The sequence below is a fragment of the Lipotes vexillifer genome, unplaced genomic scaffold, assembly GCF_000442215.2.
Source record: "Lipotes vexillifer unplaced genomic scaffold, Lipotes_vexillifer_v1.1 scaffold445, whole genome shotgun sequence".
NCBI classification, from domain to species: domain Eukaryota; kingdom Metazoa; phylum Chordata; class Mammalia; order Artiodactyla; family Lipotidae; genus Lipotes; species Lipotes vexillifer.
The window spans coordinates 1,101,322-1,128,831 of record NW_006774995.1 but is presented as its reverse complement, the minus strand read 5'-3'; the positions used below and the strand labels follow the sequence as shown (position 1 = coordinate 1,128,831).

At 36.4% G+C, this 27,510-nt stretch overlaps 1 protein-coding gene across 1 annotated transcript in view; it reads left to right on the top strand.

Annotated features, from left to right (window-relative positions):
* Nucleotides 1–27,510, top strand: part of DBT (dihydrolipoamide branched chain transacylase E2) — a 44,709-nt gene that overhangs the window by 8,048 nt on the left and 9,151 nt on the right. Inside the window, exons 2-7 of the mRNA XM_007449610.1 lie at nt 749–872; nt 4,240–4,315; nt 6,057–6,238; nt 22,226–22,347; nt 24,960–25,176; nt 26,200–26,366. Coding sequence (XP_007449672.1) covers nt 749–872; nt 4,240–4,315; nt 6,057–6,238; nt 22,226–22,347; nt 24,960–25,176; nt 26,200–26,366 — 888 coding nt within the window. The remainder of the gene's footprint in view (nt 1–748; nt 873–4,239; nt 4,316–6,056; nt 6,239–22,225; nt 22,348–24,959; nt 25,177–26,199; nt 26,367–27,510) is intronic.

Below are 27,510 nucleotides of genomic sequence, written 5' to 3'. Positions count from 1 at the left end.
TTTTTTTTTTTTTTTTGTGGTACGCGGGCCTCTCACTGGCGTGGCCTCTCCCGTTGCGGAGCACAGCCTCTGGACATGCAGGCTCAGTGGCCATGGCTCATGGGCCTAGCCGCTCCGTGGCATGTGGGGTCTTCCTGGACTGGGGCACGAACCTGTGTCCCCTGCATCGGCAGGCGGACTCCCAACCACTGTGGCACCAGGGAAGCCCCTAGCAGTCACTTTTGAATTCTTTAGTTGTTTTATTTCAGGAAGCCTTTAATGACTCAAATACACCTATAGGCTGTTGTGTTTATATAGAAAACATTGTTAAAACTTTTTTACTTTCATAGGGAATTTTAGGCAAGGATCATAAGCATGTGGACAAATCTGGATATAATTTTACTAAACAAGGGAATTCCCTGGAGGTCCAGTGGTTAGGACTCCCTGCTTCCACTGCAGGGGGCACAGTTTCAATCCCTGGTTGGGGAACTAAGATACCGCATGCCTCGCAGCATGGCCAAAATAAATAAATAAACAAAAGAACAAGAAAATATTCTGTGTGCTAGGGTTTGAATTCCTTTGTTTTCTTAACCAGAAACTTGTCACTGATGCCAAGTGTTCTGATTTCAGCCTAGATAATTTCATATTGTTTATATCATGATAATGATTGTTCTACTTTTAGAATAGACTTGAAATTCAATATATACTTAGAGATATGACATTAAGATCATTTATAAAAGCTTTTACTGTTTTGTTTTCCCATCTCTAGATTTGTGTCCGCTACTTTCAAACATGTGGTAATATTCATGTTTTGAAACCAAACTATGTGTCTTTCTTTGGTTATCCTTCATTCAAGTATAGTCATCCACATCAGCTGCTGAAAACAACTGCTGGTAAGTATAATCTCAGAATAGTCTGTACAGCATAATGTTTTATATTTATTCAGTAACTGAACACTTATCAAAGTAAAAAAGTTGACCTTTTACTTCTAGCCTGGCCCTCCTTGCTCTCCCCACATCTATCCAGTTCTCATTTTCTTTTTTTTTATACCCACTCCCCTTTCACATACTTTCCCTTAATACTTGTGTCTTCATAATGCTGGGACTGGGTTCTCTTGGGCCCTCTGTTCTTTATCATATGACTTACCAAAGTGCAACAGTCAGCATTGATATGACTTAGATTAAATTGTTGACTTAGTAGATTGTATCCTTGTACTCACTGTATTTTGGATGAAGCACTTAATCTGTCATGTTAAGATAGTGTGATGAGGTGCTTGTGTAAATAGAAAGTTCTCTGGCTTTTACCACTTAATTACCTTTCCAACTTTTTCTGCCTTGCAAAGAACTTGAGATTTAAGTATTAGATTTGGCAAAAGCACTAAAACTTTTTTTTTCCTGATGTTCTATTTAGAACCCTGGTAAAGAACCCTAGACTTCCGTTACAGCGTTAAGCTTTTGAGAGATACTTAGTGCCTTAGTCTGTGCTAGTGATGAAAAATAACGGAATTCCAGGTGGATCCAACCCCTGAGATCAATTAGTCCTTCCATGCCTTGTATATGTCTTCTTCTGCATCACCCTAAGATATGTAAACCTTATCTTCACCATTAAAAAAAAAAAAAGGATTTCTATTTTCAAAAGTTGATCTTTTCTCTTTACTTCTCAGAGAAAATAGAGGCCATTCAAGCAGAAACTCCAACTTCCTACCCTAGTCTCTAAACACTTAAGGAGTTTTGGGTTACTAGCTGTGTAACCTTACGCAAGTTACTTAATTTCTCTCTGTTTCATCATTTGGAAAATGGGAGTAACATAGTATCCAACTTTGTATTCTTGTGAGAGCAAATCCATTCAACACAGGTAACTGACTGATCACCAACTCCGGCCAAGGCACTGCTCTACATACTTGGGATACATCTTCTTCCAGTTCTTCCCTAACTCAGTAAACAGGCTAGAAACCTGAAGCCATCTCGATACTTGTCTCACATCATGTTGATTACCAAGATATAGTAATATTACATCTTAAATGTTTCTTAAATCTGTTTTCGCCTTTTCAGACAGCTTTGAAAATATGTAAATATATTAAGTTCTATACTTCAGTTTCTTACCTACAATAGCCTCCTAACTGCTTTCTCTGCCACCCCTCCCCCAGTCCTTTCCATCACACTCCTGCCAGAGATATTTTTATCTAAAATTATAGATATAAAGTTATAGGTCTGAAATTGTAGATGGGACTCCTATCAGCCAATTATTGCTGAATAATAACCTTCCCCACAACTTACTGGTTTAAAGGAACAATGATTTATTGTTCCTCAGGATTCTGGGGGTGGGTTGGTTGGGTGGCTCCTCTGCTGGTTTCACCTGGGCTCACTAATGTGACTGGATTCAGCTACAAGGTCATCTGCTGATTTCACCTGGGCTCACTAATGTGACTGGATTCAGCTACAAGGTCATCTGCTGATTTCACCTGGGCTCACTAATGTGACTGGATTCAGCTACAGGTCATCTGCTGGTTTCACCTGGGCTCACTAATGTGACTGGATTCAGCTACAAGGTCATCTGGGTCGGAAGGTCCAAGTTGGTCTTACGCATATGTCTGACAGTTGGTGCTGGTTTTTAGCTGGGGCATCTCATTTCTCCTCCATGTAGTGTCTCTCATTCTCCAGTAGACTAGAACAGCTTCCTTACATGGTGATCTCAAGGCACATTCCAAGAGGGAGAAAGTGGAGGCTTCGAGGTCCTGTGAGGCTTGCGCTCCAGAACCTACAACTTTACTTCTGCTGTACTCTATTGGTCAAAACAAGTCATAGGCCGGCGTAGATTTAACTAGTGGTAAGATAAACTGTACCTCTAATGGGAACAGCTGCAAAGAATTAATGACCATAATTATTTACCACTGGTTCCTAATTACTTCTAGGATATGTTCCAAACGCCTCACCTCATCATGGCACAAAGCCTTAAATCTGGGCTGATTTCTTGCCACGTAGCCTATCCTCAGCTGTACGGAAGTGTTTGTCATTCCTTAACCATGCTGCATGCTATCATATTCCCGTGCCCTTTCACATGCTGTTCCTTGCATAATATTGCTTCATATAGAGGTGCCATGGTGTACTTACTTGCCATTTTTGATTACTTCAGTTGGTTTCCAATTCTTTATTATAACTCTATGATAACTATTCCTGAGCAGAAATCTTCGTGTACCTCTCTATTTCTTCAAGGAAAAAAAAATCTTAAAAGTAAAATTACCTATGGAGTCAAAGAAACAGACTTTTTTTTTTTTTTTAAGGTTTTTGATTCTTAATGCCAAACTATTTTTCAGAAAGGTTCCAGTTTATACTCTGAGCAGCAGGCTGTGAGAGGCCCCACTTACTAGAGAGGAAACAAGAGGTGCTTAAGACCTCCATATCAAAAGTGTATTTCGTATTTCTTAACTACTAATCTCCTCATAATTATTAAAGAAAAATTTCCTACCTTAATCAGCTTGTTGTATATTTTATAAGCAATTTTGATTAATAGTAGTTTAAAGATAGAGGAGCGCTCTTCAGTCACTTCAGAGCCATTTGCTAATTTGGAAAAGTGAGAGGATCCATACATACTTTCTGTCTTGGGAATAATTACCATAAATTATCATTGGCATCTAAGTGTTATAAATAGGGTGCAGAAATTTGAAAAGGAGTAAAAAATGCTAAGAAAAAATAGAAGACTAAAATTTAAGAAGTTGGTAGAACATCATTTGAGCGAATAAGAATTTTCCAAGTCTTCTAGGTATAGATCTGCCTGATGTTTAGACACTGGGAATGAGAAGAGTTGTATGAAGTCAAAAGAGATTTAAGAGCAGGCCATTGATGTTTATTATAGTTTCATAACATGAAACAGGGAGATCCAGCTGAACCTCCCTTTGTCTAATATCTTGTTCTGTTTTCTGTTCATTGCTATTATTGCAAAATCTCATTTGTTGGAAGGGCCTCCTATACCCTTGTAAAAGAACATTATTTTGGAAATTGGAAAATGTCAGTTCTGTGGCAATACCAATAGGTCTGTGTCACTGAATAATTTATATAAATCTTGGGTGGTTATGAATAATGAGATTATAAACGTTATAAAATGCTTTTTAAAATCTATAAAAATGGAATAATTCCAATTTAAAATCTATAAAAATGGAATAATAAAAATAATAAAATATTTTCTAATTTTAGATGTCAAAGCATCTGTCTATTAACAATACATTACATATTTAATGAGATCATTTCTCATTTGTCTTCGAAGCTCTACAGGGACAGATTGTTCAGTTCAAACTCTCAGACATTGGTGAAGGGATTAGAGAAGTAACTGTTAAAGAATGGTAAGTTATTCTGAAAAATTTTTTAAGTAAGTATAAAAATAATTTGAGTAAAAATAAGTAGAAATCTATTTAAATTGAGACATCTCTTTCTGTAACATATAATGATTTTTTTAAATCAATAAGGTAATCTAGTTTGTGTTGCCAATATGCTGGTGGCACAATTCATCCTACAGTATGGCATTTTATTCAATGTAATTTATTAAGGATTATTTTTTCCTCATTTAAAAAATTTTTTCACTACCCACCCCTCACTTCAGCTAAAAAAGAGAAATTTGCCTCTAAAAGATATTAAGTTGATATGACCATGTGTTTTGAAAAGCATTTAATGTATGAACTTAGAGCTTTTTTCCAAACTATTTAAAAATAATCATGTAGTCTAAGGTCTCTTTACCGAAAGTGACTTCAGTAAGAATGCAAGTACATTTGACTCACCATTACCTGAGAGTTTGCCTATATTTTTAGAAAAGGTTACAATATTAAACCAAAAGGCATGAATCAAAAAATAATTTTTGAAAGGTTAAAAAAAATGTTAAGAAAAAAGGCTTGAAACAAAAATTAAAAAGCTCTTTACTTAGTCAACCTTCTATCTCTTTTCTTTCTTTCTGGAAAAAAAGGAAACACCTCTGGGTACTGAAATAATTTTCAAAGATTTCTAGAAGTAACAGTTAAGGTGAGTCAGTAGATTCTCTCCCACAATTGTATACTGTTAAAGATCCTTTCAAAAATCTGATTCAGCCACCTGAACATTGTTTCCCTGCAGTTCTCATTATAATTGCTTTGTAGGTTAGAAGAGGACTATAATAACATAAATGTACTTTATGATTTTGTATCTATTGCATTGTGGGATCAAGGAAAGAGCAATGACCTCAGGTCAGAAGAACCTGAATCTGAAACTTATTAGGCATCTTAGAAACAAAGACTAAGAACTCAAACTAAAATTCATGAAATTAAAAAGGAATTATATTGAGGATATCAATTTTTTAAATTTAATTCTAGGGCTTCCCTGGTGGTGCAGTGGTTGAGAGTCCGCCTGCCGATGCAGGGGACACGGATTCGTGCCCCGGTCCGGGAAGATTCCCACATGCCGCCGAGCGGCTGGGCCCGTGAGCCATGGCCGCTGAGCCTGCGCGTCCAGAGCCTGCCAGCTAAGAACGGGTTTTACATTTTTAAGTGGCTGGGGAAAAAAAAAAAAGAAGGCTAATATATTGTGATACATGAAAATTGTATTAAATTTAAATTTCAGGGGAGTTCCCTGGCAGTCCAGTGGTTAGGACTCAGTGCTTTCACTGCCGTGGGCCTAAGGTTCAATCCCTGGCTGGGGAACTAAGACCCCACAAGCCATGTGGCTCCGCCAAAAAAAAAAAAAAAAAAAAAAAAAAATTTAATTCTAGAAATAATAGGCATTATTAAAATTTGATAAAGCCTAAGACAATAAAAGGAAATAACACTTTTAAAATACATTTTTCATATTTGAGGCAGAAAACCTGACAAATTAATTAAATTTTTGGATTATAGATCTATGAATTTTTAATTATTTTGAAATTTTTTATATTTCTTGAAGAGGCATCAAAGAGCCTCTGGAAGCCACTGTAGTCTCTTCTAAAACATTCTTTGGTATACTATCTGGGACCAAATGCTGGGCTCAATGGATACTGATCTAATTCAGTGTAGCATTTATATTGTTAAGATGATCTGTATTATCATTGCTCATGTAAAAGTGTCTTGCATCTTTTTCTTTTAGGTATGTAAAAGAAGGAGATACAGTGTCTCAGTTTGATAGCATCTGTGAAGTTCAAAGTGATAAAGCTTCTGTTACTATCACTAGTCGTTACGATGGAGTCATTAAAAAACTATATTATAATCTAGATGATACTGCCTACGTGGGAAAGCCATTAGTAGACATAGAAACGGAAGCTTTAAAAGGTACTGTATATATATGTTCATCTCTTTTGCCAAATTGATTACTGCTGTCCTTTTGTCATTGGGTACCGATTGAAAGTGGAGTTTACTTTTAACAACTTACAGGATTTGATTTGGGGGTTTAGAAGCTGAAATCAGGAAAATAGGAAAGGTACTCTGTGATGCATGATTATCTTTTGACCAGTTACCATGTTAAAAACATGTACAGTAATACTTCATTTATCTGGAGGCCTACCTTCTGGAAACCTTGCTGTTCAAAGAAGCAGCAAGCTCTCTTGGGAATTAAAGATTCAAGCTTTAAACACTGGTCACTAATAAAACTTGGAATATGCAAAGATTAAATCTCACATAATGGGATTGCTCTGTTTGCCGCTGATACGAAAACTGAAACACACTCATTGGTGATGGTTATGAAAGCCAAATTTCTTAAAGAGAAGTAGAAGACAAAAGGAGGAAAATCAGAATGAGAAGCAAAGAAACTAGCATTCAGAAGCAGCAGCAGCAGCAGCCATAGAACTTATAAGCAGTAGATGTCCTGACAAAAGGGAATTCGTTATGAGAAGGTTACTGGAAAATTAAAAGTGCGCTATCCCTATGGTAGCAAATAGCTGGCTCTCTACATCAGAAGTTACCTTTGGCATTGTTGTGATACACCAAGGTTATGTCATCTAGGAAGCTTTGATGTGGGGGCAGGGGGAGCAGAGTCTGTGATGCAACCCTAAGCCCACAATCTATCTAGAAGTGCTGAGATAAAGACATTTCAGTAGTGTAATTTGGAAGTCTAGAAGGAGTATGAATTAGAGTGGCTGGCTGACTCTTAGTCCTGCAGTCTGTACAATAATATAATAACTAATATCATAGTCACACTTTATAGTTTATAAAATGTTTCACACTTAGTATTTCATTTATTCTTATTTGTGAGGTATTCCAGTTTAATGAATGAAGAATCACTGGGTAATTTGCCCAATGGCAGTGACAAAGCCAAATTTAGAACTCGGATGTCCGGAGTCTTTGTCGATAATATTTTCAGCTCTAACATGTTGCCTCCAAAAGTTGGAAGGTAACTTATTAAAGCCTTCCTACTATTTATTTAATTTCTGTTATTATAAAAACAGGATGCGTGCATTGTAGAAAGTTACAAAATGCAGAAAAACAAAAATAAGAAAATTAAAACACATTCCTACAACTCATTAATCACCACTCTTAACACATTAATGTATGTCATTCCAGACATTTTTCTAAGCACATGTACATATGCATTTTGGTATTTTTTTTTCTCCCCACCTTCATTGGAGTATAATTGCTTTACAATGTTGTGTTAGTCTCTGCTGTACAACAAAGTGAATCAGCTATATGTATACATACATCCCCATATCCCCTCCCTCTTAAGCCTTCCCTCCCACCCTCCCTATCCCATCCCTCTAGGTCATCACAAAGCATCAACTTGATCTCCCTGTGCTATGTCGCAGCTTCCCACTAGCCATCCATTTTACATTTGGTAGTGTATATATGTCCATGCCACTCTCTGACTTCGTCCCAGCTTCCCCTTCTCCCCCTGTGTCCTCAAGTCCGTTTTCTACATCAGTGTCTTTATTCCTGCCCTGCCACTAGGTTCATCAGTACCACTTTTTTATATTCCATATATATGCATTAACAATACAGTATTTGTTTTTCTCTTTATGACTTACTTCACTCTGTATGACAGACTCTAGGTCCATCCACCTCACTACACATAACTCAATTTCATCCCTTTTAATGGCTGAGTAATATTCCATTGTATATATGTGCCACATCTTCTTTATCCATTCATTTAGGTTGCTTCCATGTACTGGCTATTGTAAATAGTGCTGCAATGAACATTGGGGTACATGACTCTTTTTGAATTATAGTTTTCTCAGGGTATATGCCCAGTAGTGGTATTGCTGGGTCATAATGGTAGTTCTATTTTTAGTTTTTTAAGGAACCTCCATACTGTTCTCCATAGTGGCTGTATCAATTTACATTCCCACTAACAGTGCAAGAGGGTTCTCTTTTCTCCACACCCTCTCCAGCATTTATTGTTTGTAGATTTTTTGGTAATGGCCATTCTGACAGGTGTGAGGTGATACCTCATTGTAGTTTTGATTTACATTTCTGTAATAATTAGTGATGTTGAGCAGCTTTTAATGGGCTTCTTGGCCATCTGTATATCTTCTTGGAGAAATGTCTATTTAGGTCTTCTGCCCATTTTTGGATTGGGTTGTTTGTTTTTTTGCTATTGAGCTGCATGAGCTGCTTGTATATTTTGGAGATTAATCCTTTGTCAGTTGCTTCTTTTGCAAATATTTTCTCCCATTCGGAGGGTTGTCTTTTCATCTTGTTTATGGTTCCCTTTGCTGTGCAAAAGCTTTTAAGTTTAATTGGTCCCATTTGTTTATTTTTGTTTTTATTTTCATTACTCTAGGAGGTGGGTCAAAAAGGATCTTGCTGTGGTTTATGTCATAGAGTGTTCTGCCTATGTTTTCCTCTAAGAGTTTTATAGTGTCTGGCCCTACGTTTATTTATTTTATTTTATTTTATTTTTAACATCTTTATTGGAGTATAATTGCTTTACAAGGGTGTGTTAGTTTCTGCTTTATAACAAAGTGAATCAGCTATACATATACCTATATCCCCATATCTCCTCCCTCTTGCATCTCCCTTCCACCCTCCCTATCCTACCCTTTAGGTCTTTAATCCATTTTGAGTTTATTTTTGGGTATGGCATTAGGGAGCATTCTAATTTCATTCTTTTACATGTAGCTGTCCAGTTTTTCCAGCACTGTTTATTGAAGAGGCTGTCTTTTTTCCATTGTATATTCTTGCCTCCTTTGTCAAAGATAAGGTGACCATATGTGTGTGGGTTTATCTCTGGGCTTTCTATCCTGCTCTATGGATCTGTATTTCTCTTTTTGTGCCAGTACCATACTGTCTTGATTACTGTAGTTTTTAGTATAGTTTGAAGTCGGGGAGCCTGATTCCTCCAGCTCCAATTTTCTTTCTCAAGATTGCTTTGGCTATTTGGGGTCTTTTGTATTTCCATACAAATTGTAAAATTTCTTGTTCTAGTTCTGTAAAAAATACCATTGGTAATTTGATAGGGATTGCATTGAACCTGTAGATTGCTTTGGGTAGTATAGTCATTTTCACAATATTGATTCTTCCAATCCAGGAGCATGGTATATCACTCCATCTGTTTATGTCATCTTTGATTTCTTTCATCAGTGTTTTATAGTTTTCTGAGTACAGGTCTTTTGCCTCCTCAGGTAGGTTTATCCCTAGGTATTTTATTCTTTTCTTTTTTTTTTTTTTGATGTTGGGGGTAGGAGTTTAGTAATTTATTTATTTATTTTTGCTGTGTTGGGTCTTCGTTTCTGTGCGAGGGCTTCCTCTAGTTGTGGCAAGCGGGGGCCACTCTTCATCGCATTGCACAGGCCTCTCACTATTGCGGCCTCTCTTGTTGCGGAGCACAGGCTCCAGACACGCAGGCTCAGTAGTTGTGGCTCGTGGGCCTACTTGCTCCACGGCATGTGGGATCCTCCCAGACCAGGGCTTGAACCCGTGCCCCCTGCATTAGCAGGCAGATTCTCAACCACTGCGCCACCAGGGAAGCCTGGTATTTTATTCTTTTTGTTGCAATGGTAAATGGGATTGTTTCCTTAATTTCTATTTCTGAACTTTCGTTTTTAGCGTATAGGAATGCAAGAGATTTCTGAGCATTAATTTTGCATCCTGCAACCTTACCAGATTCATTGATTAGTTCTAGTAGTTTCCTGGTGGCATCTTTAGGATTTTCTATTTATAATATCATGTCATCAGCAACAGTGACAGTTTTACTTCTTCTTTTCCAATTTGTATTCCTTTTATTTCTTTTTCTTCTCTGATTGCCGAGGCTAGGACTTCCAAAACTATGTTGAATGATAGTGGTGAGAGTGGACGTCCTTGTCTTGTTTCTTAGAGGAAATGCTTTCAGTTTTTCACCATTGAGAATGACGTTGGCTGTGGGTTTGTCATATGTGGCCTTTATTATCCTGAGGTAGTTTCCCTCTATGCCCATTTTCTGGAGAGTTTTTATCACAAATGGGTGTTGCATTTTGTCAAAAGCTTTTTCTGCATCTATTGAGATGATCATATGGTTTTTATTTTTCAATTTGTTAATATGGTGTATCACATTGATTGATTTGCATACATTGAAGAATCCTTGCATCCCTGGGATAAATCCCACTTGATCATGGTGTATGATCCTTTTGATGTGCTGTTGGATTCTGTTTGTTAGTATTTTGTTGCGGATTTTTGCATTTATGTTCATCAGCGATATTGGTCTATAATTTTTTTGTGTGTGTGATATTTGTCTGGTTTTGGTATTGGGGTGATGGTAGCCTCGTAGAATGAGTTTGGGAGTGTTCCTCCCTCCACAAATTTTTGGAAGAGTTTGAGAAGGATAGGAATTAACTATTCTCTAAATGTTTGATAGAATTTGCCTGTGAAGCCATCTGGTCCTGGACTTTTGTTTGTTGGAAGATTTTATTTACAGTTTCAGTTTCATTACCTGTGATTGGTGTGATTATATTTTCTAATTCTTCCTGGTTCAATCTTGGAAATTGTACCTTTCCAAGAATTTGTCCATTACTTCAGGTAGTCCAGTTTATTGGCATATAGTTGCTTGTGGTAGTCTCTTATGATCCTTTGTATTTCTGCGGTGTCAGCTGTAATCTCTCCTTTTTTGTTTCTCATTTTATTGATTTGAGTCCTCTCCCTTTTTTTCTCGATGAGTCTGGCTAAAAGTTTATCAGTTTTGTATATCTTCTCAAAGAACCAACTTTTAGTTTTATTGATCTTTGCTATTGTTTTCTTCATTTCTCTTTCATTTATTTCTGCTCTGATCTTTATGATTTCTTTCCTTCTACTAATTTTGGGTTTTCTTTGTTCTTTTTCTAGTTGCTTTAGGTGTAAGGTTAGATTGTTTATTTGAGATTTTTCTTGTTTCTTGAGGTGAACTTGAATTGCTATAAACTTCCCTCTTAGAACTGATTTTGCTGCATCCCATAGACTTTGTTTGTTTGTTTGTTTGTTTTTTGCGGTACGCGGGCCTCTCACTGTTGTGGCCTGTCCCGCTGCAGAGCACAGGCTCCGGACGCGCAAGCTCAGCGGCCACGGCCCACGGGCCCAGCCGCTCCGCGGCACGTGGGATCCTCCCGGACCAGGGCATGAACCCACGCCCCCCGCATCGGCAGGCAGACTCCCAACCACTGCGCCACCAGGGAAGCCCATGCATCCCATAGACTTTGGATCGTTGTGTTTTTGTTGTCATTTGTTTCTAGGTGTTTTTAAATTTCTTCTTTGATTTCTTCAGTGATCTCTAGGTTATTTAGCAGCGCACTGTTTAGCCTCCATGTATTTGTGTTTTTTACAGTTTTCTTCTTGTAATTGATTTCTAATCTCATAGCATTGTGGTTGGAAAAGATGTTTGATATGATTTCAATTTTCTTAAATTTTCCAAGACTTGATTTATGACCCAACATGAGATGTATTCTGAAGAATATTCCATGTGCACTTGAGAAGAAAGTGTATTCTTCCGCTTATGGGTGGAATGTCCTAAAAATATCAATTAAGTCTATCTGGTCTCTTGTGTCATTTAAAGCCTGTGTTTTCTTATTTCTCTTCTGTCTGGATGATCTGTCTGTTGGTGTAAGTGGTGTGTTGAAGTCCCCCACTATTACTGTGTTGCTGTTGATTTCCCCTTTTATGGCTGTTAGCATTTGCCTTATGTATTGAGGTGTTCCTATGTTGGGTGCATATATATTTATAATTATGTTTTCTTTTTGGATTGATCCCTTGATCATTATGTAGTGTTCTTCCTATCTCTTGTAACAGTCTTTATTTTAAACTCTATTTTATCTGATATGAGTATTGCTACTCCAGCTTTCTTGTGATTTCCATTTGCATGGAATATCTTTTTCCATCCCCTCACTTTCAGTCTGTATGTGTCCCTAGGTCTGAAATGGATTTCTTGTAGACAGCATATATAAGGGTTTTGTTTTCGTATCCATTCAGCCAGTCTGTGTCTTGGTTGGAGTGTTTAATCCATTTACATTCAAGGTGATTATCGATATGTATGTGCCTATTACCATTTTCTTAATTGATTTGGGTTTGTGTTTTTGGTCTTTTTCTTCTCTTGTGTTTCTCATTTAGAGAAGTTCCTTTAGCATTTTTTGTAAAGCTGGTTTGGTGGTGCTGAATTCTTGTAGCTTTTGCTTGTCTGTAAAGGTTTTGATTTCTCCATAGAATCTGAATGAGATCCTTGCTGGGTAGAGTAATCTTGGTTGTAGGTTTTTCCTTTTCATCACTTTATGTATATCCTGCCCCTCCCTTCTGACCTGTAGAGTTTCTGCTGAGAAATCAGCTGTAACCTTATGGGGATTCCCTTGTATGTTATTTTTTGCTTTTTCTTTGCTGTTTTTAATATTTTTCTTTGAATTTAATTTTTGTTTGTATTTTGGTATTTTTTTAACCAGACTTGTATTTGGTACATTCTAATGTGTTTGCTTAGTTAATGACTCTACATGTTTTCATAACAATACATTTTCATTTTATCTGGTAGTCACACCATATTTTTAAATTTCCCCAGTTGCCACCAAAATGTCCTTGAAATTTCAATTGGTTTGTTCAAGCTAAAGTCTAGTACAGGACTACCAATTGCACCTGTTCTCTTTTAATCTGGGTCCTACTTCCCCACATGACACTGACTTGCTGAAGAGATGGTAGCATTTGTTTAGCAGAATGTCACATCTGTTGGACTTATTGCTTCTTCATGGTGGTATTTGACTTGTTCCTCTCTTCTTTATATTTCCTGTAAACTAGAAGTAAGTTATAAAGGCTAGGTTGCAGTTAAATATTTTGGCTAGAATCTACATCATGGAAATATTATGTACTTCATATTTCTCCATATCAGGACACAAATAACGTCTGGATGACCTGGTGTAATAATGCTAAGTTTAAACATGGAATTAGGATAACCATACCCTTGCCCTTCCATTGTACAGTTATGTTTTTCCCTTTGCAACCTGAGAGATATTGATGTTGTAATGTTTTGGTACTATATAAGTAGTTTATAATATCATCTGAGAATCCTTGCCTAAATCAACAATTATTTTAGTGGTTGTAGAATGATGATTTTTGGATTCCTTTAACATTATTAGGTGGCATTATTCTGTAAAGTGGAGCTATCCCTTCCTTCATCAATTGGGGCTATTTGTTACTATGAAATACAGTTCCTACTGGAAAGACATTCCAGTCTTTCTTTACCAATTATTAAAATAAGGAGTTACTTTAATAGGCCCTTCAAATGGTGATATTAATTTTTCCAACATTCTCTTTGTTTATATTTCATTTGACCTGATGTTTTTATTATAATTATTTTTAATGCTCAAATCATTAATAGTGGTGACCATTTCAAGGTGGCTTCTGTGTGTTCTTTTAACATGACGCTGTTACTTTTCAAAACCTTCCTTGCTTTTGGCACAAGAAGATGATCTGGAACTCACCTTATATTGATACTTTTCCTACCCCAGACCTGGAATTATCTATTCCTTGAGGGCCATTGTTCCTTTTAATGTGGAATAAATAAGAGACCATAATCTGGTTACTAGGGGTGCTATTATCTTGACTCCAAATTTCTATTGAAAGGCATGACTTAGGAATATAAAAAACAAAAAAGAACTTACCTTTAAAAATTACCTGAAATAAACACAGAATTATTTTGATGGATCAACAGGATAATAGGTATAGATTTTTCTTTCATTCAGTTAAGACCTAGAAAGGAAAGAATTATATTCTTGGCATAAACTGAGACAGCCAAAGATGCTGAACATTATTGTGGATGTCAGTAAATTAGAATACCTAGTCAAGTGCTGTAGACCAGATTAGATACCTATCTAGGCTGTCCTGTGGTATTTTCAAAGGATTGGTTCTAGGACACACATACACACACACACACACACACACACACACACACACACACACACACACAAAGGGACACCAAAATCTGCGGATGCTCAAGTCCTTTGTACCAAATGGTGTAGTGGGCTTCCCTGGTGGTGCAGTGGTTGAGAGTCCACCTGCCGATGCAGGGGACACGGGTTCATGCCCCAGTCTGGGAGGATCCCATGTGCTGCGGAGCGGCTGGCCCCATGAGCCATGGCCGCTGAGCCTGCACGTCTGGAGCCTGTGCTCAACAACGGGAGGGTCCACAGTGGTGAGAGGCCTGTGTACCGCAAAAAAAAAAAAAAAAAAAAAAAAAAAAAAAAAAGGTGTAGTATTTGCATATAACCTACATACATTTTTTTCCTTTGTATCTTCGATCAGCAGTTGGTTGAATCCATGAATACAGAACCTGTGGATTCCCAGGGCTGACTGTATATGAACAAGTGAACAGTTGGGATTTGTGGGGGGTTTTATTGTTTCCTTTTATTTCTTAGAGTTTTATTTTTTAGAGTTTCTTTGGGTATCTCCAATGAAATCCAACTTAATAAGTCTTGATATAGAAAATTATAAAATCATAGAACTTTTTCAGGAGGGGGTATATTTTTTCTAGATAATTTTTTACAAAAATTAATTTCCTGTATGACATGGATGAATCTTGAAAAATTATGCTGAGTCAGAGAAGCCAGACATAAAAGAGAACATGCTGTATGAGTCTATGTACATAAAGTTTTAGAAATGCAAACTAATATATTTTGACAACAAACCCATTAGTGGTTGCCTGCTGATAGGGTAGGAAGGAGGCAGAAGGTTAGGAGGGAGGAATTACCAAGGAGTATAAGGAAACTTTGGGGGGGTGATATGTCCATTACCTTGATTTTGGTGATAGTTATGGGTATATATATATTTCAAGACTTATGAAATTTTATGTATGTGCCGTTTATTATATGTCTGTAAAAACTTAATGGGATTGGATAGGTTATGTTCAGAGTAAAAATTATCTGATAATTTTCCTCATAGAGAACTGACCATTGTTAGCTATTCTATTTCATTTGCAATTCAAAGTGTATTCTGAATAATTGCCTTGCATGCTAGTTTTATTTTGTGTGTGTACCTTTTTGCTTTTATATTTATGTTTTCTTGTAATTTTTATTGTTTTTTACTGTAAGAATGACTATGAAGCATAAAGTAAATAAACAAGCCTATAGAATAGTACGTTCAACTTACTAAGAAATTTATATGTGCCTCTTTTTAAATTCTGGAAACAGGAAAAGTTTCTAAATATTTTGTGTACCTGTCTTAAACAAGAATTTGTAGTAATACTGAATTTGTCTATACTGTTCCTCGTTTTAGTGCCAAGAAAACCAATTATACTATAAACAGAAAATTACCTAAAGAAAAGTCTTTTAGAAGTATAAGACACATTATGTCCATTTTACAGGTGGGAAATAATTCTAGCATAGAACCATCAAGAGTGTAAGGGATCAAGAGTAGACGTCTTAATAGCAGTAATGGAAATTAAATCCTGTCTTTTAATGCTTGTTTAAATAATATTCTATGGTACTCTCTTTGTAACATGGTGTTGCAGCCTGCTTTTCAAGACTGGAGTGTCATGATAATTCTGATGAGGGAAAATGTATTTGTGACCTCCAACTCCTAACTCTGAGTGCTCTGACTGTAGGTAGACTCTACTTGAAAAGAGCTTACTAGACTCATTTATGCTGTTTAAAAAAAATTACAAATTGAAATTTAGTTAATTCATATTATCAAGATTATGTCAAAGCTGATCCATGTCTCAGTATGCTGTCTGCTGTGAACTCAGTTTTAAGAATATTGCCATGAGTTCTCTTTACAGCTAACCTGACTTTCTCTAACCTCTATTTTAGAAAGTAGGATGACTCCTCACTTTTCTAAACTAGTAAAGCTTTTTGAACCCAAACTTTTCTAAACCATTTATTTAATGGGAATCAGTAGTTTTATTTATTTATTTATTTTTTAAACCTACATATTTTATGCCTTCTTCAAGTGAGGATATTGGGTATAACCTAAAATCCTTTTTGATTATGCAAAGACATGTTAATGAACATTCATTATTCTGGGAAAAACACAATTCTGCCTCTGATTTTTGTTTTTTCAGCCTACCTCTTAGCCTTGTCATTGTGCCAGGCCATCACTCTCCATCCTAACTTTCTGGCAATACAGATAACCAAGTTATTAAGAAATATGTGCTAAGAAGAGAAAATAGGATGTGATTGAGAGTCTAAATGACTTTTCTCTGGAGCAGGTGTATGTTTTTTGTCCAGATTTAATTAAGGCTGAGGCTGCATGGCACGGTTTTAGGTGTTCTGCACCTACAGCTTTGTACAACATTAAGTTGCCAGAATACTTGACCACCAGACAAGTGGAGAGTTACTATACCTAATTAGCTCTAATTGAGGAGTCTTGCCACCATGGGGAAGTATTAAGGGAAGAGAGGAAGGGACATAAGATGTAGCAGAATACTTTTGTATTATTCTGCTGTTATATTGCATTTACCCTTTAACATGAACACCTATCATCGATTGAATGCTTTCTCTGTGCTAATGCTATATATACGTTACCTCTTTAAATCATATAGATTATTATCCACATTTGACACATGCAATGTTGAGACCCACAGAGGTTTAATAAGTTGCCCATGGCCACACAGCTAGTAATTGGTAGAGCTATGATTTGACCCCAGCTCTGTTTAATTCTAAAACGCATGTTCCTAACCGCTTTGTTACACTGAAAATTGTATTCAGAGATGGTGTGTCAGCTCCATTCTTCATCTAGAACACTGGGACTAAATTTCTAACAATGTACATATGCGTACATTCTGCTGTAACAACACAGGTTAGGCATCCTATAGAGTTTATAGTATTAAATGTTTGCCAGGATAATACAGTGTTTTAGAGTTAAAGAAAAGCTCTTTTTTGTTTTGTTTTGTTTTTTGGGGTTTTTTTGCGGTACGCGGGCCTCTCACTGTTGTGGCCTCTCCCGTTGCGGAGCACAGGCTCCGGACGCGCAGGCTCAGCGGCCATGGCTCACGGGCCCAGCCGCTCCGCGGCATGTGGGATCCTGCCGGACTGGGGCACGAACCCGTGTCCCCTGCATCGGCAGGCGGACTCTCAACCACTGCGCCACCAGGGAAGCCCCGAGAAAAGCTCTTTGACATAAAACCATTTGAACAACATAGCATGTCATTTAATTAAATTACACTCAATAACATAAATTGCATAGTACAATGCCTGGGCATGACAAGTGCTCAGTAAATGGTAACTAAAACCTTATTTTGTATAGCTAATTGTAGACTGAATTGATTGAATTAGCTGTTTCAGTAATTTGAAGTGAGAAAGAAAATGCTATGCAATCTCATTGGTTTAGATGTCATTAATTCTCAATTTATGATCATTTGAGCAGAAACTAGACTAAGGTTTAGATTTGTGCTATGAAGAAAAGTCTTCCTAAGAAGTTTTGCAGGGAGGAAAAGTTTAAAGCTTCTTACAAAAACAACTCTTTCAAAAACCTTTGAGTGCTTTGGTATTTCAAAAAGTATTTCCCATCGCAATCACACAGTTTTAATATTTTTACTAATTCAAATTACTCTTTTATTTAATCTGAAATAATATAATTTTATTGTAAATTTTCTTCATATAATGAATTCCAGCAATGCTAAATTGACAGTCTTCATGATAAAAACTTATTTACCAGAGTCCTTTTGTTCTTTCTTAAAATTTAATTAAGGTTTTAAAAACTGTATCTAAATCCACTACTGAAGGAATAAAATCCCACATATTAGAGTATAGTGCAAGAACAGTGAAAATCACATCAGCTGGGGAGAGTCATGAAATTTTAGCTTAGTCTTAACTCCATCCCCCTTAGAGTCTGTTTCTACATTGGTAAAATCAAGAATGTGCCCTGCATTCTTGTAGCATTATTGTGAACATCAAAGGAGAAAATAAATATATAAAGTATACTTTATATAAGTATAATCATATTAAAAAACTTAGAAAATTACTTCAAGTGCTATTTAACAAGGTAGTATTTTATTTTTATTTATTTATTTTTAAAACAAGTTTCAAAAGATTTTTTAAGGCAACTTTATACCTGGAATACAAAACTAAGTTGAAAATTACTAAGACTTCATTTTTGCATAAAAGAAAAATTGCCTTTGTCACACTGGAATTCTTAATTTTCTCAGAATCAAAATTTGTTTTATTTATTTATTTATTAATTATTATTATTATTATTTTTTGGCGGTACACGGGCCTCTCACTGTTGTGGCCTCTCCCGCTGCGGAGCAGAGGCTCCGGACATGCAGGCCCAGCGGCCATGGCTCATGCGCCCAGCCGCTCCACGGCATGTGGGACCTTCCCGGACTGGGGCACGATTCCATGTACCCTGCATCGGCAGGCTGACTCCCAACCACTGCGCCACCAGGGAAGCCCCAAAATTAGTTATTTTAAAAGGCAAGGAATAAAGTACCTTGAATGAACGGAATTATAACCAAAGCCAGTATGATCAAGATCATTTTCCCCAAAGCCTCATTTGAAAAGAATTTGACATTTTAATGTGAAAAGTCACAGAAGTCCTTTACGTTTAACTAAGCTCCTCAAAATATTGTGCCAAATACTTAACATTTATATTAAAACACTTTAAGTTGTATTTTTACCATATACATGTCCAAAAACAATCCTGAAAAAAATATTTTTTCTAACTTACAATAAAAAACTTCCTGCTTTTCAAAGTCTGATCGGTTGCAATCATAAAAATACTAGGTTCCTGTTCATAAGCTCATGATATGAAAACAATTATGTCCAATAGCTTCAGGGGAAAGTACAAACTAGAATTTACTATTAATAATTTCTTCATCATCTTGGTCATCTATGTAATGTACAGTAGGAAGGAGTCAAATGTTAGGACTTACTCTTCAAGAAGGTGAAAAACAACAGGAGTTACTGCCAGGTCCCACTCTGTTACACCAACTCTGGTTTTACATCAAGATCACCATGGTTTTATTTTAGTCATCCTCTGATTTACTGTCCACACTTTCTTCATATTGCATAGAACAATCATATGTTTAATTAAATCTGGAAAAAGTAATAAGCATTCCACATTTTGGGTGTAGCAATATGGGCCTCCCCCTGTGTTAAACATGTCACAGTTTATAGCTAAGCTGACAGTTCAAAGGCTAAACCAGAACAGCCAGGACAGCTTGACTTTGCTGGTTTCCCAGTTGTGTAGCTTGCAATCTCTATTTCATCGAGGTAACAGGGCACGGTAACAGGAACAGATTGTTGCATCAGCAAAACTGAACCAGCAGCAACTTTCTCCAAAACTTAACTGTTTTTCTAATGTGCAATCTCTATCAGGGCTAAGGTTATTGAATCAAATGCTAATAGAAGTTATTGTGGCTGCTAGCTCTCTAAGTTGAATTTAGAAACTGTTCTTTTCTCTCCTGCCTAAAAGATCTGGTCATCTTCCTAGATCTTCTTCCTAGTTGTTAGGTTCTGAACCAAATATCCTTTTGTATCTGTGCGAAATTGTGATTTGATGTTGATCACTCCGTTTATCTTGGCATCATGCCACAAACACTCATCCATTTAGAAAATAACATTCCCTCCATTCCTTATGATTTACTTCTTCTCTACTGGGTCACTTTTAAGATCAGTTCTATGATCAAGGTAACAAAAAGACTGGAAACCCTTGGATCATGGAAATGGCTTTCTGGTAGATATTCTCTGTTAAATCTCTGTTAAATCATCCCTGGCTTTCCAATGTCCTTAGCAAGGTAGCATTTTAGTATTAAGAGAGCTTTCTTCCCACAACTACATGACAACTACAACTCATATATAATATGAGTGACTTCTTGCAAATCTTTGTTTTATTACTTAATACTTACACTGAAGTTATTCCAAAAGGCAGTACTACTTGGTGATATATAGAATGTTTTCCAGAAAGGTGGGTAGCAATAAATAACATGATATTTTGGAACTGTTATATAATAACTTGTATATGATATGTCTGGGCATTTATGCATTTCTCAAACTTATAGCAAATATGCATTATTCAAGTTAGTATTTGGGATTCCTACAACTGAGCCCCCTTGATTTTTCTTTGGATCTTAGTTCCTAATGCTAATCTTTCTTACTAGTTTCTCCAGTAACTTCAACAGATGTGGACAATACACAGGGCTTCTCAAAGTGCAATAAAATTATGCCTTGAACTGTAGAAGTTATATTCCAGCTTATTTGACCAGAAAGAAAATCTACTAGGGCCATGAACTAAAGGAAACAACACAAACTGAGTCAGCCCTAGGATTGAATCCCAGCTCTTCACAGTTTATTAGGTGTGTGACCTTGGGCCAGTCTCTTCATCTCAAGTCTCATTTTTTAAAATCTGTATAATGGGGATAATAACACCTATCTTACACACTGGAGTGAAGATTAAGATATTGCATATGTAGTGCAGTATACGATATATACTAGGTGATTGTGGGAAGGAAGAATAATTTTCCCTGTACCTTCTGAGTTCTTATCTGAGACCCCTGTAATAAAAGACAGATGAACAAGAGAAAAACAAATTTATTAACATGTAGACCTCATGTATACCTGGGAGATACCCAGGAAAAATGAATAACTCAGAGAGGTGGCTTTAGGATTCAGGTTTAAATACCTTCTTAATAGGGAGAGGGGAGGAGGGATGTAGGCCTCTTGGGAGAGTAAATGATTTTTAGGAAGGATGAATTGGCTCTTAGAAGAATATATGGGAGGTATGATAGTTTGTGACAAAAGTTTATATGGGTGTGTTGCTGATTTCTAGTCTCTTCTCCTGTGATGAGTCAATCTTCCCTGGTTGGATGAAACTCCTAGGGAGGGAGTTTCTGACAGTTGAGTTCCTTTTGGATGTCTTTAGGTACATGAAGAGAGTTCAGAGTAAGCCTCCCCCTGCATTTGTTGTTTTTCAAGTGCCTACAGCTCTTGAAAATAATCAGTACACCAAAGTGGCATATTTTGGGGTGGTATGTCCTGCACTCCTACAATCACATTTTAGAATATTCTACTACTCTTCATGTTCAATACAAAGTGTTTGTTTTTTCTCTTCCTTAACCATAGGGGAACTTTGAGAGCTCCACCAGACCAATTCATAGACTAGTGAGGAGGAATGAATGAATAGAATGTCTTTCCATAGTTTTCCAGCAGTGGAAAATTTTTATTTGCTTAGAATTGAATGTCAAAACTAACTCAGTTTTCTGCTGATTTTCAGAGGTTGGCTCTAGTTTACTTATTCCCACAGAGATTCTGCTGTACTAAAGCACTGATTTCCTAGCATCCAACTTTGACAATTAAATGCTCTTAAAACCTTTTTCTTTTTGGTTGCAAAAATACATGCTAATAGCCCAAGATAGTTTTTCTTATATCACTACTCTACAGTTAGAGAATAAAACAACCAAATTAGTATTAGCCATGAAAATACAACCTTCCACAGCATTCCTTAAGCCATATTCAAAGCAAAGAAAAAAATTTTAATGCTATATTATCTTAGGAAAGCATTTAAGATTGTCACAGATTTTACATGTTTCATGTAATTTACCTCACATTTGATTCTCATTTCATATGTATATGAGAAATTTATTAGGAAAATGTTTACAATATAATGTTTTAAAATTTATGAAAGAAACTTGCATTTTTTAACTTGTAGCTGCTACATAATTTTAACAGAAATGAAGTAAACAGCAGGCAATAATAATCATTAAACAGTACCTGGTACCCGTACACCCCTCTCACTCACTCTAGTACCCTCGTATGTTTTACCATTTTACGGTTGTGTTCTCCCATTCTGAAGTAGCTCATCTATTACGCTTTTTGACTGTATACTTTAAGTTGAATTTATTTATATAAGACACTAAGCTTGTTGTTTTAGTTGTTTCAGTATTTTCTGCTAAAGAGTAAAATTTTACCTTGCTACCAGATTCAGAAGAAGATGTTGTTGAAACTCCTGCTGTGTCCCATGATGAACACACACACCAAGAGATAAAGGGCCAAAAAACACTGGCAACTCCTGCAGTTCGTCGCCTTGCAATGGAAAACAATGTAAGTTTTCTTAATATTTAAGTGTGAGATCACACAGAAGGTATACATGTGTATCTATGAAGAATTACCCAGCTATCCCATGATGAGATGGCTCAAGTTGGGATTAAAGGAAACATGAAAATGTCTGTTACTAAAAAGTGATAGTTACATAAAAGTCCTCACGAGCAATGAAAAGAAAATGGTGAACTTATTATTCATGTTAATTGAGAAGTGTGGATTTATTATTCTTCCTGAGAGCCTAATAACAGTCAGGGCTACCATTTATTGAGCACTTGTAAAACTAGTGTCCTAGATCAGGTACCCTACAAGCATAGCTTGAGACAAGGGTTTGGGAACACATGATTGATTGATTGAGACAGCGATCATCTTTACTAGGAATGAAGGAAGCAGTATAGGGAAGGGATGGGAAATGGGCCAGGCAAGGATGTGGTCCCAAGGATCTGCCTGATCCCAGGGTGGTAGGGAAAACCATAGAGCTATAATGACTTGAGTCAAGGAGCCTGGCCTTCTGTTTTCCCTCTTACCTGACAGTCATTGCTGCTTTACCTCCAAAGTGAGATGGCTCCTAGGCATTGTGCTAATAATTTACATGTTATCTCATTTAATCTTCACAACTCTGAGACAAAGGGCCCTTCTAAGACTTAGAGAGGTCAAATAACTGGTCCAAGGTCACACAGCTAACCCAGTGGTGGAACCAGGATTCTGTGATAGTCTCTGTGACTCTAAAACCAGTGCTCTTAATCATTAGTAGTGTCTCAACAATTGATGCCTCCATTTTTTGAGCACTTCTGAGCCAGACACTATACATACATTATCGCTAATCCTCACAGTAACCTTGCAGACTGGTTTGGGTTATCCCCTTTTTGCAGATGAGAAAAGGTAGAGAAGTTGATTAAGTTGCCTAAAATCAAGTAAGTAGCTGAACTGGGGATTTGAGCACAAATCTGTGTGGTTCCAAAGCCTGAGTTCTTTCCACTGTGCCTCACAATGCAGGCTTTTGTTTGTCTGTCTGTTTTTGAGAGAAGTAGTTAAATTATAGTTGGGGGAAAAAAAGTTTACATTTTGGGAATAGGTAATAAGAGTCATTAAAATGTTCATTCTCCTTCGGCTAGTTATCCTACCATTGGGGAACTATCCCAAGGAGATAATCTAGGATATATTAAAGTGTTTTATATAACCAAAAATTAGAAGGCACACATGTGTTCAAAATCAGGGAAATGCTTAGGAAAATTATGTTGTAAAACCTTAATGAAAATTTATTAGCCATTGAATGTGTTCAAACATGAAGACGATTTAGCATAACAGAAAAATAGAAATAGTAATATGGAACACTACACTGTTAAGGGCAGCAGATGAAATAACGATCTTACATATTGCTTTGAAAGCTATAAACATTTTACCATTTTAAAAAATATTATATAGATGGACTACCTGTAGAAATATACGATGTGGCTTTCCTTTTCCTAAAGATATGTATAATTAGAGCATTTGTATAATTACTAGAAATTAAATAACGGATTTATTATTATAAAATCACCTTTTCCCCCTTTTTTTGCAGTTTGTATATTAATTATTGAGTTTGTCTAAAATTAAAAACCAGTGGCACTTACAGTTGTTTGTAATTACCTAAAAATTATGTTTAAATTCTTAGAGTTCATTTATTATAAACTAAATGTTTGATGTGATAAAGTCCTTTACTCTTGTGGTCATTCTTAGAGAAGCATTAATACAAATGAAATAGGACTTAACTTTGAGAGTTTAACTAATATACACTATGTGTGAGGATATCATCCAAGCTAATGTGTCTTTTTATTTAAATACAGTTCAATTTAGTGAAATATTTTATCTCTATTACCAAACATAGGAAGTGATTAAATAAAGCCAGATCACAAATGTTTCCAAAAAGTATCATGAGTGCCCAGTAGAAAGTAGAATTATATCATCTATTGTTTATTCTGTGGAAAGCAATCATAAAACTTAACTATTTGACCCTTAACTTGGACCAAGGAACTCACATTCCAAGTAAGCTTCAATAAAGTTAATTTCAGTGTTTTGTACTGATCTTTCTAAAACAGCCATCAGAAAAAAACTAATTCAAGAGAGCTTTTATAGGATGATTATTTTAACCATTACATGTTTACTGGTAGCCAAGGTCAGAAACAGTGGTCTACATTTGTTACAGTGTTTAACTCTTGTTTAAACTTTCAGTTCTTCTTATGTAGTCTCCAAGAATAGAAAAAAATCAAATAAGAATTATGCAAGAAATTTAGAAATAGTTGACTGTTTAAAAATGTGTTTTCATAAATAGCTATATACAATGTAGATATTACATTGTTACCACATAGGCAAATGAACAGTAAGTACAAAAGTAAAAAATGATCACTTATGAAGAGTAGCTATAGTTTATAGCATTCTATTGAGAAGATGAAAATGTTATTTATAGTTTGCAGTGTTCTATTAAGATCATTAAAATGTTATTTCCTTATACTAATTTATTGGGCAGAGATACTTTTTTACCTTCAGTTCATTTAATTTCACTTAGAGACCTCAGTGATGGGTTTATTTATTTTTAGGTAGTTTTATTTTGAGCATTAAAATGTGTCATTTTTTAGATTAAGCTGAGTGAAGTTGTTGGCTCTGGAAAAGATGGCAGAATACTTAAAGAAGATATTCTCAGCTATCTGGAAAAACAAACAGGAGCTATACTACCTCCTTCACCCAAAGCTGAAATTATGCCACCTCCACCAAAACCAAAAGAGAGAACTATTCCTATACCAATATCAAAACCTCCAGTATTCACAGGCAAAGACAGAACAGAGCCCATAAAAGGTAATAATCATAGTAATGTAAGGTGACAGAGTCATTATTTGGGGGGAAGCTACTTCAACATGATGAAATTATAGTTTTTCTAGGAAAAGCTTTAACATATACTGATAATTTTTGAAGAGTAACGTGTTAGCAGGTTTCTTAGAGTATAAATTTGTGTAAAGATATTTTTTCTGTTTGAAGACTTGCTCAGTATATTTTAAATAGTATTTTTTGTTAGCTTTCAAAATAACTACTTCTGATTTGTTATTTACAAACTCTTAGGACGATTAACTTCCAGAAGAGTGGCTTTGCAAGAAGCCATTGTGTAAATACATGGCTTGCATCCTTTTGAATTTATTATTATTATTATTATTATTATTATTATTATTATTATGGCATTGTTATTATTATTTTTGTTTGGCTGCATTGGGTGTTCGTTGCTGGGCTCAGGCTTTCTCTAGTTGCGGCGAGCAGGGGCTATTCTTCGTTGCGGTGCAAGGGCTTTTCACTGCAGTGGCTTCTCTTGTTGTGGAGCACAGGCTCTAGGTGCGCAGGCTTCAGTAGCTGTGGCACACGGGCTCAGTAGTTGTGGCTCACAGGCTCTAGAACACAGGCTCAGTAGTTGTGGCGCACGGGCTAAGTTGCTCTGCTGCATGTGGGATCTTCCCGGACCAGAGCTCGAACCCGTGTCCCCTGCATTGGCAGGTGGATTCTTGACCACTGCGCCACCAGGGAAGCCACCTTTTGAATTTTTTATATACCACAGTGTTGAAAGCAGTTACCTGTTATATTATTACAATTGACACTGGGTGTTGAGCTATAGTCAATGCTTCAGCATTGAAATTACTGGCTTTCAAGTTATGTAATGAAGATGGTAGCTCCAAGAGGAAGACTTTAATTAAGAGTAAGTAACATTAGAAAACCTTCTATTTTAGTTTTTAAAGGATTTAAGAATTTTTATAAAGTACATATATATATGCATATATGTATATATACGTATATATATATATATATATATATATATGTATATTTAATGTTTTCCAGGCTTTCACAAAGCAATGGTCAAGACCATGTCTGCAGCCCTGAAGATACCTCATTTTGGGTATTGTGATGATGTCGACCTTACTGAACTGGTTAAGCTACGAGAAGAATTAAAACCCATTGCTTTTGCTCGTGGAATTAAACTCTCCTTCATGCCCTTCTTCTTAAAGGTAAGATTTTAGTCATTTCAAACAAGGCTTGAGTAAGACATTTAAATTTTGTTTTGCGAATATGCAATGTGTTAACTATGGGTTTGAATAAAAATATATTTCTCACAATATCACATAGTTAGAAAAATGTACAAGTACACTCTCTTTGTTTCATGGAAGTTTATAAAATTGAAATTTCTGTGTCAGATTTTTATCTACTTATCTCTTTGAGCTAGGTGAGGATTGTCCTGCCATGTAGATAAAGCCTTTAATTCTGAAAGGATCACTCCAGCAAAGTCCTGATTTGAAGAAAAGTGAGACTTGGTATTGATCTTTCACTTTTCAACAAACTTATATTGAGGCCTCTGGGAATCATTTCTAGTACCAGGCCTTGGTGCCAGTATCAAAAGAATAAGGCCATCAGCTGACCTTGAGCAGCCCGCTAACCACCATTTAGAAAGCAGCCGCCATATGCCTGACCCCGTACCAAGCGTGCTGTATACATTATCTCTTTTAATGATCAGAATAATGCTAACATGTAAATATTGCTATCCCCATTTTCCATTTAAGGAAATTGGCACTCAGAGAAGTTGAGAAACTTGTCAAGAATTTACATCTATCAAGTGGAGAAGCTAAGTTTTCGGTTCTGGTCCATTTTTCTCAAAAATGCATACTGTTGTCTCTAAATCCAGTGTGGCTTCCTACCAGCCCTTTCCATGGTTCTTTTCAATGGTTCCCCTTCAGGATTGCCTTCAGGATAGTTTCTAAATGCAATAACGTGGTGTAAAAAAGTATTTCTATGCGTCTCTGCCGCCCACCTCTACGGTCTTCTCTCTCACAGTCACTCTCTCAGCTATAGTCAGATTAAGCTACATATAGTTGCTGGAATACACAACTTGACCTGAAATGCCGCCTCCTCCCTTGATCAAATACATGTGCATCCTAACACCAAATTTTGCTCCAGTATAGAAGAGAGTACAGAAGCCGATTCCTCCCACAGAAGCCAGTGGCTGTCACAGTTTGAGTTAAATGGCCTTTTGTTTCTCATTGCAGTTTATCTCAATGTTTTGAAAGTGTTTATACTCAGTTGTCCCTTCACTGATGCTGAGTCTTGTAAGGCAGAAGCTGTTCTCCTATATGTCCATCTTTTTAACAACTACCCTCA